The sequence below is a fragment of the Trachinotus anak genome, unplaced genomic scaffold (genome assembly GCF_046630095.1).
Source record: "Trachinotus anak isolate AG129_WGS33_773 ecotype Australia unplaced genomic scaffold, CSIRO_AGI_Tana_v1 ptg000034l, whole genome shotgun sequence".
Lineage (NCBI taxonomy): Eukaryota > Metazoa > Chordata > Actinopteri > Carangiformes > Carangidae > Trachinotus > Trachinotus anak.
Window position 1 is genome coordinate 791,162 of NW_027273885.1, and position 18,064 is coordinate 809,225.

General features: G+C 46.2%; 3 protein-coding genes across 4 annotated transcripts in view; all 3 read right to left on the minus strand.

Moving 5' to 3' along the window:
- Positions 1-1,233: 1,233 nt before the first annotated feature.
- On the minus strand, positions 1,234-8,080 carry LOC139614587 (aldehyde dehydrogenase, dimeric NADP-preferring-like). 2 transcript variants are annotated; one of them, XM_071471948.1, is made up of 10 exons: positions 7,925-8,080; positions 7,013-7,218; positions 6,712-6,943; positions 5,571-5,656; positions 4,073-4,281; positions 3,517-3,634; positions 3,301-3,442; positions 3,051-3,217; positions 2,865-2,964; positions 1,234-1,878 (listed from the first exon to the last, which is right to left on the minus strand). In XM_071471948.1, exons 2-10 carry the CDS (start codon positions 7,166-7,168, stop codon positions 1,565-1,567), a joined length of 1,524 nt encoding a protein of 507 aa, XP_071328049.1. In that variant the 5' UTR covers positions 7,169-7,218; positions 7,925-8,080; the 3' UTR covers positions 1,234-1,564. The 2 variants fall into 2 exon arrangements, with proteins under 2 accessions (XP_071328049.1, XP_071328050.1); XM_071471949.1 differs by lacking the exons at positions 5,571-5,656; positions 6,712-6,943; positions 7,013-7,218; positions 7,925-8,080 and adding an exon at positions 4,449-5,551.
- Positions 8,081-8,196: 116 nt separating this feature from the next.
- LOC139614588 (aldehyde dehydrogenase family 3 member A2-like) lies at positions 8,197-14,005 on the minus strand. The gene is made up of 11 exons (XM_071471950.1): positions 13,895-14,005; positions 13,289-13,451; positions 12,358-12,589; positions 11,709-11,794; positions 11,396-11,604; positions 11,045-11,162; positions 10,558-10,699; positions 10,237-10,403; positions 10,051-10,150; positions 9,723-9,961; positions 8,197-8,571 (listed from the first exon to the last, which is right to left on the minus strand). The coding sequence occupies exons 2-11, from the start codon at positions 13,448-13,450 to the stop codon at positions 8,551-8,553; spliced, it is 1,476 nt and encodes a 491-aa protein (XP_071328051.1). The 5' UTR covers position 13,451; positions 13,895-14,005; the 3' UTR covers positions 8,197-8,550.
- A 706-nt stretch (positions 14,006-14,711) lies between these two features.
- Positions 14,712-18,064, minus strand: part of ulk2 (unc-51 like autophagy activating kinase 2) — a 34,614-nt gene continuing 31,261 nt past the window's right edge. Inside the window, exon 27 of the mRNA XM_071471947.1 lies at positions 14,712-17,509. Coding sequence (XP_071328048.1) covers positions 17,445-17,509 — 65 coding nt within the window. The 3' untranslated portion in view covers positions 14,712-17,444. The remainder of the gene's footprint in view (positions 17,510-18,064) is intronic.

Sequence of the window (18,064 nt, forward strand, 5' to 3'; positions counted from 1 at the left end):
CATTTATTCCCACATTTATTGATACTTTCAGCATCTTACCGGGGGGGGGGTCACAGGACAGTGGCCGTCATCACTACCACCACAGGCCGCACTAAACCACCCGCACCTCGGACCAAAGCAGACGCCTCGTCGGCCACACTTCCGGCCTCCCCTCGCCATGAGGCGAGAGGAACTGGACACAACAGGAGGCTGAGCTGGGGTCAGTTTCCCTGCGGACACCGGCGAAACCAGTCCAGCCACAGCCTTCCTGACAGTTAGCCGGCTAGCGATAGCACCGTTCACCGAACACTTCCATAATATCGGTAACAGCTAGTTAGCTAGTTAGCTAGTTAGCCAGTTAGCCAGTTAGCTAGTTAGCCAGTTAGCTAACGCCATCATGCTACTGCGGCCTCACGAATGAGAACAGACGTTAGCATGTAGCATCGAGCTACTTCCACACGGAGGAGCAGAGAAGCAGCTCTGTGGCCCCGGGCCCTTCAGCGGCTCGCAGGGCCCGGGGCCACAGAGCTGCACTCTGGCTTCGTGATGACAGACTCAGATTTAGTTCTTGACCATCAGTGGTGCAATGAATTCTGGGTAAATTAAGATTTATTTAAAAAATAAAAATAAAGATGGCCGACCACCTTCCAACCGCTGAGCTCCGTTCAGCTCGGCAGAAAGTGTTCGTCTTTTGGGAGAATTTAACAGGAGCCAGGACAGTTCACTTGGGAACTCAGCGATGAGCGCAGCTGGAAAAACCTGCAGAATCCGAGGACACCGGGGGGCGTGGCCTCGCCCTCTGCTGTCCCCATGTGACTCCCCGGGTCTGGACCCTGCACCCTGAGAACAGTGGTTTTCTGCTGTGATATAAAATCTAAAATCATGAAATAAAAAGTAACATGAACATCTGAAGAAAGGTTGATTTTTAATGTCTGTTGCTCCAAGGGTTTGATTTAAATATGTTCCAGGGGTCAGTAACTTTATTTGTGAAAAGTGATGAAAAAACCTTCATTATATCATTGATCTGTATTTCTTTTATAACATGACCAAAAACAAAAACTGAGAAGATGAAGGTGACACAAATGGCTGATGTACTGTCTGATCCAAACCCAGCAGGCAGGAACAACACCAGCTACACTCTATATCACTGTATCATTAAAGTGTTCCCTTGTTTTCCTGTTGTTTCTATTGACTCCTGTGAGGACACAGCTCAAATGTGGAGAATTATTTGACGAAACCTGCTAAATAAATTAGTAATATGTCAACAATCATTTTATTTAGGAACAAAAAAAACTAAAGTACATACATTTCTTCTGAACAGTGAGAGGACTGACTTTCTGACTTCAGTGTTGAAGATCCTGAAGAGAGCAGTGTTTGTGGACAGGATTTAACCATGTTCGTCTCACTGCTCGAGGAGGTTGATGATACAAAATATGACACACAGCAAATACAAGTTAGATCTGAAGTTTATCTTCTTTATCTTTAAAAATATCGGAATGTAAAACATGATTCATGTCCTCTTATCCTGGAGCACACGTTGCAGGACCTGCGTCTTCTTTGGACTCACAGAGAAGTTGCAGCGTCTCTAGTTATAAAAGCCCCTCCAGTACCAGCAGGTACAGTTGAGGCCTGCGGCGATGAGCAGGATGACGAGGAGGGTGATGAAGAGCCCTAAGCCGACGATCGTGGCTACAACAGCCCAGACCAACGTCCTCTTTGACATGTCGATCAGGGGGGACTTCAGGGCCATCCGCGCCCTGCGCGCCCGCCGGCGGTCCTGAGGAGGGTACCGGGCCAGGTTCACACTCTCCATGCCCAGAGAGCGGATCAGACACGCCCTCTGGTGGCTCAGCTGGTCGAAGGTGTGTTTGCCGTGGTAGCGGCCCATCCCACTCTGACCTGAGGGACACAGACAGTCACCACACAAGAAGTGATGAACCGGGCTGGGACACACCTTCGGGATTCTTATAACACATGTATTATAACGTATTATAACATGTGATATAACACATGTTTTATAACATGTGTTATAACGTGATATAACACATGTATTATAACATGTATTATATCATGTGATATAACATGTGATATAACACATGTTTTATAATATGTGATATAACACATGTATTATAACATGTATTATATCATGTGATAAAACATGTGATATAACACATGTTTTATAACATGTATTATATCATGTGATATAACATGTGATATGACATGTTTTATAACATGTATTATAACACATGTGTTATAACAGGTTTTATAACAGGTTTTATAACATGTGATATAACACATGTATTATAACATGTATTATAACATGTGATATGATATGTGATATAACACATGTATTATAACATGTATTATAACATGTGATATGACATGTGATATAACACATGTATTATAACATTGATATAACACATGTTTTATAACACATGTATTATAACACATGTTTTATAACATGTGATATAACACATGTATTATAACATGTATTATAACATGTGATATGACATGTGATATAACACATCCACGTGCACTTGTTGTTCAATGCTTTTAGCTTTAAAAGTCAAAGCATTAACCAGGAAGTGTGTCTGAGCCAGGTCCATCAGTTTTTAATGTCCCCTGGAAACACTTCCTTCATGTTGTGAGTCTTTGCAGCACATGTGTTTCCATGTTCTGTGTTCTCTTGTGTTGCAGTGAGTTGATCTCTCAGGGCCACCGTAGTTTAGGATTTCCTAACTCGATATTAGACAGGATTCCTAAGAATAGTTAGGATTGGTTCTGCGATACTAACTTCAGACTTAAGTGAAGAAGTTTCTGTGATAAGTTTCTGGAGTTTGTTCTCCGGGAGCCAATAAAAAGGTTTTGATCCTCTTCAGTCTTACCTACACCACCAAACGGGAGAGAGCTGAGCGTGTAGTGCATCATCACATCGTTGACCGTCACTCCTCCACTCGTGGTCTCCTCGATCATCCTTTTGACAGCCTTAGAGAGGAAGAGGAGGAGGAGGAGCATGAAGAAGAGTTTCATTAAACCTGCTTTAAATCTGTTCTGCTGCTGTTTCCTCTCACCTTCTTATCAGAGCAGAAGATGTACAGGGCCAGAGGTTTCTCTCTCTCGTTGATGAAGCGAATGGCGTCATCCATGTCGCTCACGGTCACGATGGGCAGCAGAGGGCCGAAGATCTCCTCCTGCATCAGTCTGGAGTGGGGGGGCACGTCCTTCAGCACTGTGGGGGCTTTTAAAACGGAAACAGAAACCAGTCTTTACTGTGCTGTTGTATGATCTGAACTGAGAGACTGAAGGAACGATTCTTCCTACCGATGTAGCACTGCGAGGCGTCACTCTGCCCCCCCACCACAGGAGTGTAACCCTCCATCAGACTCATGACTCTGTTGAAGTGACGCTGGTTGATGATTCGGCCGTAGTCCGGTGAGCACTTCGGATCGGCACCATAAAACTCCTGGGATGGATCAATGAAAGATGAATGAATGAAAGCCCAGCCTTCACATGAACGTGTGAATGTTCAGGTGTTACCAGCAGAGTCTGGCGGATGCGGTCCACCACTTGGCCCTGGATGGAGGGTTCACACAGGATGTAGTCTGGAGCGATGCACGTCTGACCACAGTTCACAAACTTTCCCCAGGTGATCCGGCTGCACACAAACCAGGTGTGGACGCACAAATGAACTTTTACACTGATGTAAACTAACTAATGTACAGTGTGAATGTTGTTCTCACATCAGACTGTTTTTCATTACTGTGCTCAGTGACACTCCAACATCTCAGTGACGATACAGTTCAGAAGATGTGAACATGAATCTGATGAAGACAGAGTTTTGTTTGTGCTCGGCAGTTTTCCTCTAACTTACTGACATGAATGGAAACTGAAGCCTGTGGATCAGATGTGAAGCAACAGACATACTCATGCTCATGTCCTGCACCTTACTCCAGCTGGAGGCCCCCCCGTCACCCACAGCCTTGTCTGTCTCTGCAGAGGCTTTCTATATTAACTCTCTGTGTTTCAGTGGGAGAGAAAAACCAAGAGGCTAAACTTCCTGAACAACAAATGATTGTCATTAGAGTCGTGTTACCGGCAGGCCGTTCTGACGTCACAGTTCCTGTCGATGTAGCAGGGACTCTTCCCGCCCAGCTCCAGCGTCACCGGGGTGAGGTGGCGAGCTGCGGCCTCCATCACCCGTTTACCGACCGTGCTGTTTCCTGTGTAGAAGACGTGGTCAAACCTCTGCCTCAGCAGCTCCTGGGTCTCTGACACGCCCCCTGTCACGACTGGGTACAGGTCCTGAAAATAAGCAGCATGAAGAGGAAGGTTTGTTTTATATCAGTCAGTTTCTCCAGTCCTGATATAACAGAGGTTCCTCTAGCAACAGTCAGAATCAGGATCAGAATAAGAATCAGGGAAACTCGGCCTTGACCAAGACCTTCTTTAGTCTTAAATAGGGAAGTTACTTTAGAGTGTTCTTCACCGACGCTGTTCAACAAACACAGGACGTATCTGAGAACTTCAGATCCAGACCTTCAGGAGGTTTCGACCTGGAGCTGGATTCTCCACAGAGTCTTCTCCTCTCCACAACAAACAGATCAGCTGATCAGAACCAGTAAAAACACTGAATCAAACTGTTTCACAGTTAAAGTCATTGATTGGTCGACGCTCTTCAGTGACACAGGACGTCTCTGATTGGCTGGAGCTGAGCTGTCGAATATTTGCTCAGCTTGTTTCTCTGATAACTTCAGATCTAAAATCCTTCATCCGGTTCAGACACAGAGCTGAGAACCACCACAGGTGATCTGAAACATGAGACTTCAAACTGGATCAAAGTCAGTTTGAGCTTCTGTCAGACATGAGCAGACAGGATATGACATCACTGACAGGCGACCAATGAAACAGAACGTTGGGGAAAAGTTACAAATTATAACCTTAAAGGAGCTAATTGTAAGTTTATAGCTACAAAGCTAACGTTAGCGTTAGCAGCTGTTTACTCACCAGTCTGGAAGAAACGTTGTGAGTTCAGCATCAAACTTCATCCTTTACTCACCAACATCTGTCTCCAGAGGTGGAGACACACACCAATGTTAAGTCTTTCCCGTCTATGCTTCTACTGACGTTAGCATGCTAACCGTCTCATCACTTCCTGATAGCGACCCACTGGACCCTGAAGACGTAGCTGCTCCGAGGACGTATCATAACCTCCTGTGTTATAAACACAGCGATGGCTGAAGCTCTTGTCAGGTGAAAATCACCAGCACCTGCTCCGGACAGGAACCACGATCGGTGGCAGAGAAAACGCACAAACAGCTCCTTTCAGAGCAAATCTGAAATGTTTGACAAATACAACATGACAACTGAGCAAAGACGAGTTTCTTCTAAAGGGACGTGGTTATCTGGACAGAGCTGAGGCCCAAAACCTGCTACACAGGAAGAGAGTCACCTACAACCCTCCCACATGCTAACGTGGTCTGACACAAAGGGAGTCCCCTCATACAGGGGCCACATGACCTCACATCACAAGGCTGTGACGTTACAGCAGCTCTGAACGTTATTCACACCACAACAGAAGCTGCACTTCAGACCTTGTCCAGATAGCGAGGCAGCAGCGCCCGGAGCAGGAGGGAGGAGTACTCGCTGAGCTCTGACGGCTTCACCACAGCTGCGTTGCCTGCAGAGAGAGAACACAGGTTTCTGTCAATGGGATGAAGTCACTGAGTGACGGAGGGCGGCGAGCAGAGGCTGAGAACGCAGAGCTGGGGCGGCCGGTCACATGAGGCTCACAGCACGACAGTTCTCTCACAGCTCCTCTCAGACTTCTGCTGCAAATGTAAGTTTGACCAAGATGAGTTGGGGACAGAAGTTTTATATGGGTGTGTGTATTACAGTATTTGGAAGAGTGAAAGTGTAAAAATGGCTAAACATGCTCCTCTATTTATCTGTGCACATACTGGTCAATGTAAATCAAGAGAACCTTAAAGCTCCACCCAGTCTAAAGGCAGATGTCCATGTGTTTGAGATTATAAAGCAGGTCTAGGTTCTATATTAATACTGTGAAAGTATCAAAGCCTCAGTCCACAGAGAAATGCACACAGCCTGTATTCAGAAACTGAGCCTTAAAACCAGCCGTCAGGACTTCTGCAACTTTGTGATGTCACAACAAAGCAGTCACCAAGAGGCTCAGATCCTCTCCTCTGATTGGCTGACTGACCTGTTGTCACCAGAGCTCCAGAGAGAAGCCTGAGAGAGGAGATGTAAAACTACACTGAGATGGTTCTTGGTTCTTTAATATCTTCTGATGAGATCAACACTTCAGATAAAACACAGGAGAAGGTTCGGGTCAGTTCATAATTCTCACTCCTGCCTCAGACCTTAAAGCCTCATGAGCCAGATGTTGCCCAACAACTGTCAGACAAACATCATGAAAGTGCTGCGTCTTTATTAATAACTGACACACTGGTTTTCCATTGACTGATCCAGGACCTGGACTGAAGTGTTTCTTCAGATCAGTGACAGGAGCCTGACTGATGGACCAGGTTCACTCCACACAGTCATTTTTATTAGTACCTGGACTTTGATAACCTCCTATAATCCCCATCATATCTCTGCCAACAACCTGAACCGAGGTCTGAAATAACAACACCGTGACTACCCCTGGAGATGTGCTGGGCTGAGTCCTGAGCTACAGCAGGTACTGAGGGACTGGAGACAGGAAGTTGTCCCTACCTGCAGCGATAGCTCCGACCAGGGGCAGGAGAGTGAGGGCCCAGGGGTAGTTCCAGGCTCCAATGATGAGCACCACTCCCAGGGGCTCTGGCTGAATGTAGACCTCATCTGATACAGTCAGGAGGTTCTTCTCGACGGGCCGAGGAGCCGCCCACTCCGCCAGCTTCTCTATCGCCAGCTTGATCTCGTTCTCGATGCCGATGAGCTCCAGGAGCGGCGTGTCGTACTGGCTCTGCAGGAACCGACCTGTCAGTCAGACAACAGCCACATACACATGACCCTGAGCTGCGTCTGCACTCACCCTGCTGATGTCCTGTTTGAGAGCAGTGGAAATCTCAGTCTCCTTCTCGGCGATCATCCTCTGCAGGGCGTGAAGCTGCTGCAGCCTGAACTCCAGAGGCCGAGTCCGGCCGCTCAGGAAGGCCTCGCCGGCCCGCTGCACCGCCTGCCCCTCCATGCACACAGGTGTCACAGCCGGGAGGCGACTACTACACACTGAGCCACACACTGAGAGGGCCGATGTGTAGGGTGAACAGGGGTCAGAGTTATGTTTTCATTAGTGTGTAATCACCTGAGACTAAGCATCACTGTGCCCTTCATATCTACACCATGTTGCACCGCCCCCCCCCGTCAGTGGTAATCTGCAACATCACCACTAGATGTCACTAAACCCTCCGCACTGGTCCTTTAAAATTGAAAATAAAATATCAGAATGTCCTGGAATAACTTTCATATATTTAATAAGCAGTGCGTTATATCTTCACATGTCAAAAACCAACGGGACCATTAATTATAATCTTATTCAACATCTTATTCACAGAAGCAACCAGCGCACTGGGCTGTGTCCAGGTCAGCACCGTCATAGTCTTTACCACACTGGAAAAATTGGGATTAAAATAATTTAAGTACATTTAATCTGGCCCCTTAATTCCAGCCTCTTGGTCTATTCAACATCAGAACCCCCCCCCCCCCCCAGCATTGACAGAACCCAAACATCTGGACTTGACTAATAAAGGCTGTCTCATCTAATAATAACAAGAATAACAAGAATAACATATTTTCCTCTTGAGCCTTTAAAAACACGACTGCGTCCCTCGGCCTGTTTGATTACTTGTCATTAGTTTGAGGCTGGATTCTGCTTTTACCTCCTGTCACTTGGAATCAGCTGCAGATTAACGACACACGCGGTTAAACGATCATCAGCTGAACTCACCTGAGTCCGGAGCAGCTGAGCCGGTGTTTCCGACAGCTCGGCTCTGATCTGATCTGGGGTCAGTTTACCGGGAGGCTCGGTCACCGTGACCAGGGGCGGCGTTCACACACTGAGACCCTTCACAACAGACCCGCCCCCCCCACACACACACAGCTTTATACAGCCTATAGCTGAGGTCAATGTATCTTAATAACAGCCTCATAAACTCCTCCAACCTTGGGATCTGGTAAATAATATTCCACTGTTCAGATAATGAGACATGAAGGATAATCGACGTTTGGTTGATGTTTAATGACAGAAACAATAAAATATCATAAGGATTCAAACTAGAATAAAAGGTGTAACGGAGTCACTATGGCACCAATCAAAGCAGACCTGATATTCAGTGAGACGGACAAACATGAAATGATTTTCATTATCTTGTCAAAGTAAAATCTTCATTTATCAGGTTAAATAAAAGCATTACAGACTTTATTTCTATAAAATGTATGTCAGACAATAAAAACTTTAATAGCAGCTTTAATGTGTAACAGAAGATGTTGCAGATCTCCAGTCAGTCACATGTGTCTACATGGATGAAATGATGTGGACCAGAGCATCGCTGCAGGAGGTGCTCGCAGGTCTGCTCATCCTCGCAGCAGGAACCTCTGCACAGACACAACAGATAGTTTAACTGTTCAGTGTGGATGTCAACAGAAACGGTGGGGTTGACCACAACAAAAGGGGCCATTTATCAGAGGAGAGTGAAGCATGCTGGGTAATTAAAGGGAGGGTAGATGAGGGAGCATTCTGTGGGTAGAGCTCCTGGACAACAGCACATTGTCTGCTGGAGACAAAGCCATTGTTGTGTGAGGGGAGGGGCCTGTGGGCCCGTGGGCCTGTGGAGCAGGGTCCTCATATCTGCTCATCGTGGGAAAATGTGTTTGTCACTATTGAAACGCCTGAAAACTGTCGACACACAAAAGGTCCACTGTTACACACACAGCAGCATAAACACACAGAGCTGCTGTATGAAACATCGTGTTCCTGCTGTGAAGGTGAACCTGGTCCTGGATCAGTCAATGGAAAACCAGTGTGTCAATTATTAATAAAGACGCAGCACTTTCATGATGTTTGTCTGACAGTTGTTGGGCAACATCTGGCTCATGAGGCTTTAAGGTCTGAGGCAGGAGTGAGAATTATGAACTGACCCGAACCTTCTCCTGTGTTTTATCTGAAGTGTTGATCTCATCAGAAGATATTAAAGAACCAAGAACCATCTCAGTGTAGTTTTACATCTCCTCTCTCAGGCTTCTCTCTGGAGCTCTGGTGACAACAGGTCAGTCAGCCAATCAGAGGAGAGGATCTGAGCCTCTTGGTGACTGCTTTGTTGTGACATCACAAAATTGCAGTTGTTGTTTAATTCTTTGTTGTAGTTTTATTTGTGGACCTCAGGAAGACCAGTGACCACTGTGTGGATCCAAATACAGGAATAAGTTACAGTGACTGATTTCTATGTTTCCAGAGGAAAACAATATAATTTGGTGCTAATTAATTTATTCCCATTAATTACCAGCTATTAATTATAACCTTGTGTCATTTTCACAGCAGATCAGCTGAATGTGAAACAAATACAGAGACTAAACTGTTCGATAATAAAACTGAATAAATATCAACTTCGAGTCATTTCAGATGTTTCCTCTGACAAACTGTTGATAATTTAACACAACTAACTAAACTCAAACTGTCTCAGAACTAATTTCCCTTTAATTAGAACCAAACCTCGCAGCTCTTTTGTTGACTGGTTTATTGTAGTTACCTGCACCACAAACGCTGCCAGCCCAGCCATCACGGCCAGCAGCGCCATCCGCTGCAGCCTGCACACGTTGACCTGCTTCAGCAGAAAGAATCGGGCCCAGCCCAGCTTCTTGGCGGTGTGGGGGGGGTACCGCATGCTGTTCACCCCCTCCATCTTCAGCTGCTTGATCAGGCAGCTGCGCAGGTGGCTGAGCTGGTCGAAGCTGTGCCGGCCGTGGTAGCAGCCCATGCCGCTGTTACCTGAGGAAGCGGCAGGGGGAGGAGTTAGTCACCTTTGTTCCTGCACATACAGAGGAGGGTCAGCAGCTGCAGGTGCGTCTCACACTCACCGACTCCTCCGAAGGGCAAAGCGCTGACGGTGAAGTGGACCAGACAGTCGTTAGCCAGCAGAGCGCCGCTGGAGGTCTCTGCGATCACCCGTTTGATCAGCTGGTTATCAGAGGGGAGAGGTCAGGGAGGTGTGGGACACAAACACTGTCTGAGCATCAACCTGACTGACAGGAAACACGTTTCACCTTGTTGTTATTGGAGAAGACGTAGACGACCAGCGGCTTCTCCCTCTCGTTAATAAACTGGATGGCCTCGTCTACGCCGCTCACTGTGATGATGGGCAGCAGCGGCCCGAAGATCTCCTCCTTCATCACTTTAGAGTCCCTGGTAACGTCTCTCAGCACAGTGGGAGCTGCCGGGGTACAGGAGGCACAGGGTTTACACTGGTTTACAGTGAGTGTCAGACCGGTCCCACCACCATAACATATAAACCACCTCAGATACAACCTCAGATCTGCATCCCAACAAACAGCAGACATGATGTTTGGCTCACACACAGGACCCACCTATGTAGCACTGAGACTCATCACTGTCTCCACCAACAGCGACCGTGCTCCCCTCCATCAGAGCCATGACCCTCTGGAAGTGTCGCTGGTTGATGATGCGTCCGTAGTCCTCAAAGGTCTTTGGATTATCTGTGTAAAACTCCTGTCAAATAACATCACAGCATTTTCACACAGACATTAAGTTTCAACAGTAAAAACACGATTATGTTTCTGAGACCAGATCATAAAGGAGGAGGAGCCATGAAGCTCCAAACTCACAGACACTCATTTTGTTCCAGGAAGCATCAGGTCTACATGATGTTTGTTTTAATTACAGGTAAATACACTGTATATTTAACAGAGCTGAGGATGGCGCCAGGATTAAAATAAATAAAACTCTTCCTCACTTTACTTCTGACGTCCTGAAATTCTGGTTCAGATAAAATTAGATTAGATTAGATTCTAAAAACCACTGACAGATTAATCTTAATCTTAGTTTCAGAGCAACCTTGATGCGCTTCTTGATCTCCTCCACGACTCTGCTCTGGATGGAGGGTTCACACAGGATGTAGTCTGGAGCGATGCACGTCTGACCACAGTTGACAAACTTTCCCCAGGTGATGCGACTGTGATGAAGGAGAAGAAACAACTGACAACACTTCCTGTCTGAGAGAAAACTCCAGACACCTTCTGAGGAACTGCGAGCAACAGCCAATCACGATCATCATGATGTCATCAGAAACATTGTTTACTCCTCCAAGAGAATGAACTCTAAACAAACAGTGTCTGGCGGCAGCAGATACATCAGAAAACATCAGTCCAGTCACAAACGAGAGTGTAAATGTTGAGAGAGACTGACCGGCACGCGACCGTGATGTCACAGTTCCTGTCGATGAAGCAGGGACTCTTCCCGCCCAGCTCCAGCGTCACCGGGGTGAGGTGGCGAGCTGCGGCCTCCATCACCAGTTTACCCACTGTGCTGCTTCCTGTGTAGAAGACGTGGTCAAACCTCTGCTTCAGCAGCTCCTGGGTCTCGGACACACCCCCTGTCACGACTGGGTACAGGTCCTAGAGAAAGTGTATCCAGTCACTACAGCTCCTGTACGTTCACGCTGAGAGTAGATGAAGGGAAAAGGGTTCATGCATCACATGGATCAAAGCAGGAGGCTCACTTTGTCCAGATACTGAGGGAGCAGCTCCTCCATGACCTTCGCAGAGTGTGAGCTGACTTCAGATGGTTTGATCACCGCAGCATTTCCTGAGAGACAGAAGAGAGGTCACAGGTCAGACAACACAGGGTCATCAAAATCTCAAAGACAGGTTGATACCGATCCTTCATCCCTCACACCAGTGGTTCTATGTGGTATAGAAGGAATTATAGTGACAATAAATGATTCTCCTTTCAACTGGGGACACCCAGGAACCTCCCACCTCAGCTGGATTTACTGTTCTGTCAGAAACAACACACAGGTAGGAGAACACCTGAGATCTCTTCTACAGTCATTTCTAAAACCACAGTGTTGTCACAGTATGACAGTATTATAGTGCTTACGTCTGATTGGTAAGTTTATAATGAAGGAGTGTCTGCACATGTTTGTTCAGGTGTGGTGTTGTTACAACACTACACAGTGTTACATACACTGTGAAGAAGTGAGAATATGCTAATACTTGTGCAGATCTGGGCTGAGGTTTTGCTCCTTTCAGCATCTTGCAGAATCCATGACACAAAGACCTGAGGCTGAGTAAACAAAGGCCCCTCCCAGTATTAGTGCAGCCTTCCTACTAAAGTGCTCAGTGAGTGTATATGTGTGTGTTTGGTACCAGCAGCAATAGCTCCAACCAGCGGCTGCAGTGTGACAGCCCAGGGGTAGTTCCAAGCCCCGATGATGAGCACCACTCCCAGGGGCTCCGGTTGGACGTAGACCTCATCTGATATCGTGAGGAGGTTCTTCTCTACGGGCCGAGGAGCCGCCCACTCCGCCAGCTTCTCTATGGCCAGACTGATCTCTCCCTCCAGGCCCAGAGTCTCAAACAGCTCCGTCCCATGTTCACTCTGAAAGCAGAAGACGGGACAGAACTTCAGTCCTTCGGTCCCAGCTGGTTCATTTACATTCACAGGTTTGTTGAGCAGAACAGTTCTCACATTCACATGAATGCATTATGGAGTTGGGGTTGTCTCAGGACATGAAGTGCACAGGCAGCAGCTAATGTCACTGTGTTGTGTTGTTAATGAGAGAACATCTCAACAATACTCCACGTTTGAGAGGAAGCAGGAAAACAACACGTTCGTTCATGTGTTCAATATTCTGACTGATAACATCAATAATATTGATGATTCCAGTCATAGTTCTAACAGTCATGTGCAGTAGGCTGTAGTTCAGCTCAGTGCAGTTATAAACTCATGAGAACAAATCCTTTTTAAAACCACTTCATCAAAGATGTACTGACCTGGAACCGACTTAAAGTTCACCAGTGTGTGTTACTCTTTAAAAGCCAGGAGCAACGTGTTAGTGTTTCACTGTGTCCGAGTTGTTTAAGAAGAAACTAGATGAGCAACTTTCAAAACAAACAGAAAACTGCAGGTGAGCTCAAAAGAATATTCATGTGTCCTGTTTCCTGAGCTGCTTCCTAATTCTGCTGTTAACTGTCTTCCTGGTTGGTTCTGGTCTGTTTCTATGATAAACCTGGACCTTGCTGCTGCTGTCACGGGGCTAAAGTAGGGACAGGGGTCCTGCTGAAAGGCTCTGCCCACCTTGCCCAGGTCCCTTTTCACAGCCTCTGCGATGTCCCTCCGTCTGTCTGAGACGAAGCGCTGCAGGCTCCGCAGCTGATGGACCCTGAACTCCAGCGGCTTGGTGTTCCCTGTCTGGAAAGACTTCCTGGCCCGCTGCACGACGAGCTGTTCCCGGGACATCCTGAGCCCAGACCAAGACACGAACCGACAGTTTCCCTTTGAATCCCTTTGTCGCACCTGAAACCTTTGCTAAAGTCAGCTGTAGCTAAGCTAACTGCTAAAGGCACAGTTTACCAAAAATTAGCCAACTGATGAGCGTTAATAATGCTAGCTAACGTTAGCTAGAGCAATAAACACAGCAGATACTTTCATATTATCCACACTGTCGCTAACAGTAGTGAAGCTATGACCACAAGCTATTAAAGGTTTATGTCTTTTAACGAGAGTTCAGACAAAAAGATGCTAATCCTGAACCTGCGGCTTGGTTTAGCTTGGCTGCTAAAAGCTGTAACGGATAACATTGGAAACTGTTATTACAGCTGCAGCTAATGGCTACATGCTAACAGCTGCGTAACGTTGATAAAATGATACACGAAGAAAAGTTAGTTAGCAAATCGGTTTCACCTTCTGGGCTCAGTCCTCCACCCCGACCGGTTTCACACCGACTACTAACTAGTTATAACCGTTATAACGATGTGTGACTGAGCCCGGCGGAGACGTCAGCGATTGGTCCGAGGGCGTGTCAATGAAGGAGAGCACCAATCAGCACAGCGCACACTCAGCGGAGCCCCTCCCACCAGAACAACAACAACAACAACCAGAAACGCGCCTTTCAGCCAAGCTGAGGCTGAAGCAGCAGGAGAAGCGAGCAGAAGATGGACACAAGAATAAAACTGCAGCTTGAGCAGTGACAGGGCTTTGAATACGAGTCTTATTGTTTCAGTGAGTTGAAGTCGATGCACAGAGACTCAGCTGCACACACAACTTCAGTTCATCACAGTGTAAGTGATGAGAGGGAAGCAGCATCGTGTGTTTCTCTCTGAGGCTCATCACATTTAAACAGCTCTTCCAGTGTCAGCTCATTTCACCTCAGCTCCTCTGGTTTCAGGAACCTCGCTGCACACAAACAGAATGAAGTTATATTCTCTTATTCCACTGGAACATTTCAAAAGGTTGTACTCGTGTTTTTACACTTGCAAATGCTTCAATGTGAAAATGTTTGTTGGAAAAAAAAAAACTCACACAAAACTTATGGAAACTCTTCAAATGATTTAGAAACTGGTATTTTTTGTTTGATTCTAATGAATATCATATTTTCTATGGCTTCAAAAGTTTATTGGAACACAATGACCATGTATTGACTTTTTTTTTTAGTGGAGAGATTTTCCTCAGTAAAATCTGAAAAGAAATAAGACTGAAAGAAAAAGCAAAGACACAGCAGGACGTCTTCATGTTTCCTCTTTTTAATAACAAAGACTGTATTTGAGTTCCATAAAGAACAGAGACACCCATCGGTGACAGACACAAGTATAATGTTAACATTTCTCTGAAAAAAAATCGGTGCTTGGAAAGTTGCATTTTCAGGGTCGTGACTGACGGTGGGGGTTCTTCAGAATGCATTCAGGTCAAGCTGGAGAGGTGCGAAACAACAGGGTACATACATTCAAGATTCTAGAGGTTCTACAGGGGTAATATACAGACTCGGCACCCATGCTTTATCTTTAAACAGTCCATCTTCAGATACAGAGCAAGGATTCAGGTGGGTTTCTGTCAGCTTTATTCCCCCCTCTTCACTCTGTGCAGTGAAAGGCTTCATGTGGGTGAGGGGAATCTGAAACCCAGATATGTCTAGAAAAAGAACAGTACATCGGAGGATCAGGCCCAGAGTCCACTGGGAGCCTGTGAATGCATTTACACACCTTTATACACAGAGAAGAAGAACGTATTCACACCTGTGCACAGGAGCAGGCCTATGTTTCTCAAGAAGAAGGCACCTCCTTTTCCATCATGAACTGTATACTACTGGCCTTAATGCACACCTGGCAAGTGCATGTGTGTGTATATATACACTCATACATACAGTACAGAGGGAGGGCAGACAGACTGACTGATGCTGGGCAGTGCAGATTGTGACAAATCCAGTCTCACAAAATTTTGGGAAACGAGCAGAAAGTCTGACGACGTCTCTGATTTCAGAAAATTTCATAAGATCTACTGAACAGATGTGTGTGTTGATCTTGACGATGAACAGTCGTGGTAGAAAGAGTTCTCTGGAAAGTTTCAGAGCTGCCACAGGTTTTTATTTGATTCTTTGGCACACCCCTGTGCCTCTACAGGTCTCTTATCAAACCCTTGGCAGACGTGAAGAAAACGTATCAAATTCATCTATGTACATATAAAGATTTGTGCTCGTTGACTGACAGGTGGGGCGTCCGACGGCGTCGCCGACAACCCCTGAAACTCAAACCGTGATCTCACACACACTCACCCCCCCTCCCAGAAAACAGGAGAAAGGAATCATCACATGAACCACATACAAATATTTACAAGTCTGCAAACATCAAGTTTTGTTAAAAAATTAGCTACAGAAACCGATAAAACATAAAAAGCTGTAGTTGTTTTAGTAAAATGAAACTTATTATCCAGGTAACTTGTCAAGTAATTTGACTGTTCAATTCTCTCCTTCGGGGTTTAAGGTGAACACCTGCCCAGGTGACAGAGTCAGGGCCTGAAACCACTGCACTGGGTCTGGTTTTCCTCTGAATATCTGAACCTGCAGACCTGGTGACCCTTCATGGGCAGAGAGTCACGCCTCCTCATTATCAGCAACATGATCGACAAGTCACTGTGGAGCTGCGGGATTCCTATGAAACAGAGGAACGAGGGAAACAGGCTGTTCAGTGCTGCTCATCCTGTCAGTGGTAGAGGAAAGGTCAGTTTACAACAGCTACATTCAAGCTGTTGCCTGTTGTGTCTGGAATTAAAGGGATATTCCACCAATTTAATCTTACACTTCCATGAAGCTGGAGACAGTTTAAATAAAGATCTGTCAAATTCAAAGCAGCTGAGGCCGAAATTATAGTTTTAATCTCTAGTATGGGTCAAGTTCCAAAAACACAATAAGATCCTACATTTCCCATAATACCACTTTACCACTAGACCACACATCTGTCGAATTCCACACCCCCAGCTGAGACGACCCTGATGACATCATCAGGGCTATTATCTTCAGCTTTAGCTTGGAGGACGACAGACACAGCGTCGTTGTGACATCAGAAAGCTCCTGTCAGATTTCTACTGTTACAGTTTTCACAGTGACATCAGTGGACTGTCCCTTTAACTACACCTGTTGGAGGTGAACTGGAGATACGTGGTTCCTCTGTGACAGTCACCGCCCAGAAAAGCTGCAGCCTGACAGCACTGTTTCCCTGGTTGAGCTGCCTTATGGGAAATGTATGCAGTCGACTTGATGATCATGAACACAGAGCAGGTCAGTGCTGAAGGTGAACCCCCCCCCTCCCCCCTCCTCGTCCTCACTGTAAAGTGCTTGAGCTAACAACATGAGAAATTAAAAATCACACATGTACAGGTTGGTTTGCTCTCGTGGCTGTCGACCTTCTGTAACAGGACCTTGTGTTTACAGTCTGTCTGTTACAGTGAGCGGCCCGAAGCTTCCTCGTTTCCTTCCCTCCAATACTTCAGGTTTTCAAGATCGGCAGGAGACTCAAACATCCACGTTCTTCTGAACCAATAAATAAGAACAACAGAGTAAATAACCACTGATATCACATAAGAAGCAGGATTTTAAAAGATGAACTGCTCCAGGCTCTCGAAGCTCCGTCTCATAGTCCATCCTCCTTTTCCTCAGGTAAAAAAAACGGATGGATGGACGTTAGTTCATATACATCGTGTACAAAAAACGAGATGCACATCAAAGTGCATGAATCATGTCCACATGCAGTTTCAGCCTTTGTCTCTGGGGCTGTGGTGGTCTTTGGTTGTGAGTTTGTGCATCAGTCTGGTCACAGTTCAGTCTGTGGTGCAGGAGATAAAAACAACTGATGATAAATACAGATGGAAAGTGCTTCAACTGCTACAGGAGGGAACAGCGGCTCTGTGAGGGCGGTGGTCAAAAGTCTCAGGACGTGGTCCCCGTGTGTGTGTGTGAGGGCTGCTACTCGTACAGGGTGACAGTGCAGTAGCAGAGAGCTGAGATCCTGCGGTCCACACTCGCCTTGTCTGCAGGAAAAACACAAAACAAGATCTAATGAAGAGAAGTCGAAAAAACAAACAGAAGTAAAATCAGTGAAATATCAGAGCGGCTGCAGGACAACAGGCCTCCTGCATGAACATAGAGAGTCTGAGAAGAAGAAACTCTCCTCACTGCAATAAGGTTTTATAAATGTCCTGTTTCAACCTGGTGAATTCAATCTGTTCACAGACACAACCTTACAAACGCTGGACAATGGACCTGAACACATCACAGCTCAGTTAGTCACACGCTGGTTTTAGCTCAGCATAAATTTAAAGTTGAGATGTGACATCACAGAAATGATGTTTCTGTTGAAAAGATGTGGATCACTGTCAAAATGTCAGAGGTACAAAGTCAGCCGATCGAAACAACCAGAAATGATCAAATATGACTCATTGTACCGTTACAGAAATAAAAAGTGAAGGATTGGACTTGGAGTAAGATGCCCAACGTGATGTGACAGTCAGGGATGAGGGAGGGAACACGTCGGAGGATTATGCTGATCAGGGACCTGCATCGAGGCAGCTGCTGGGGCGGGAACA

Coding starts and splice junctions, on each gene's coding strand:
- LOC139614587 (XM_071471948.1), bottom strand. CDS start 7,168: ATGGAGGGGCAGGCGGTGCAGCGGGCCGGCGAGGCCTTCCTGAGCGGC. Junction 6,944..7,012: donor TCAAACAGGACATCAGCAGG/GTGAGTGCAGAC, acceptor CGGTTCCTGCAG/AGCCAGTACGACACGCCGCT. Junction 3,635..4,072: donor GACGTCAGAACGGCCTGCCG/GTAACACGACTC, acceptor GTTTGTGTGCAG/CCGGATCACCTGGGGAAAGT.
- LOC139614588 (XM_071471950.1), bottom strand. CDS start 13,450: ATGTCCCGGGAACAGCTCGTCGTGCAGCGGGCCAGGAAGTCTTTCCAG. Junction 10,151..10,236: donor TCTTCTCCAATAACAACAAG/GTGAAACGTGTT, acceptor TCTGATAACCAG/CTGATCAAACGGGTGATCGC. Junction 9,962..10,050: donor TTTGCCCTTCGGAGGAGTCG/GTGAGTGTGAGA, acceptor CCGCTTCCTCAG/GTAACAGCGGCATGGGCTGC.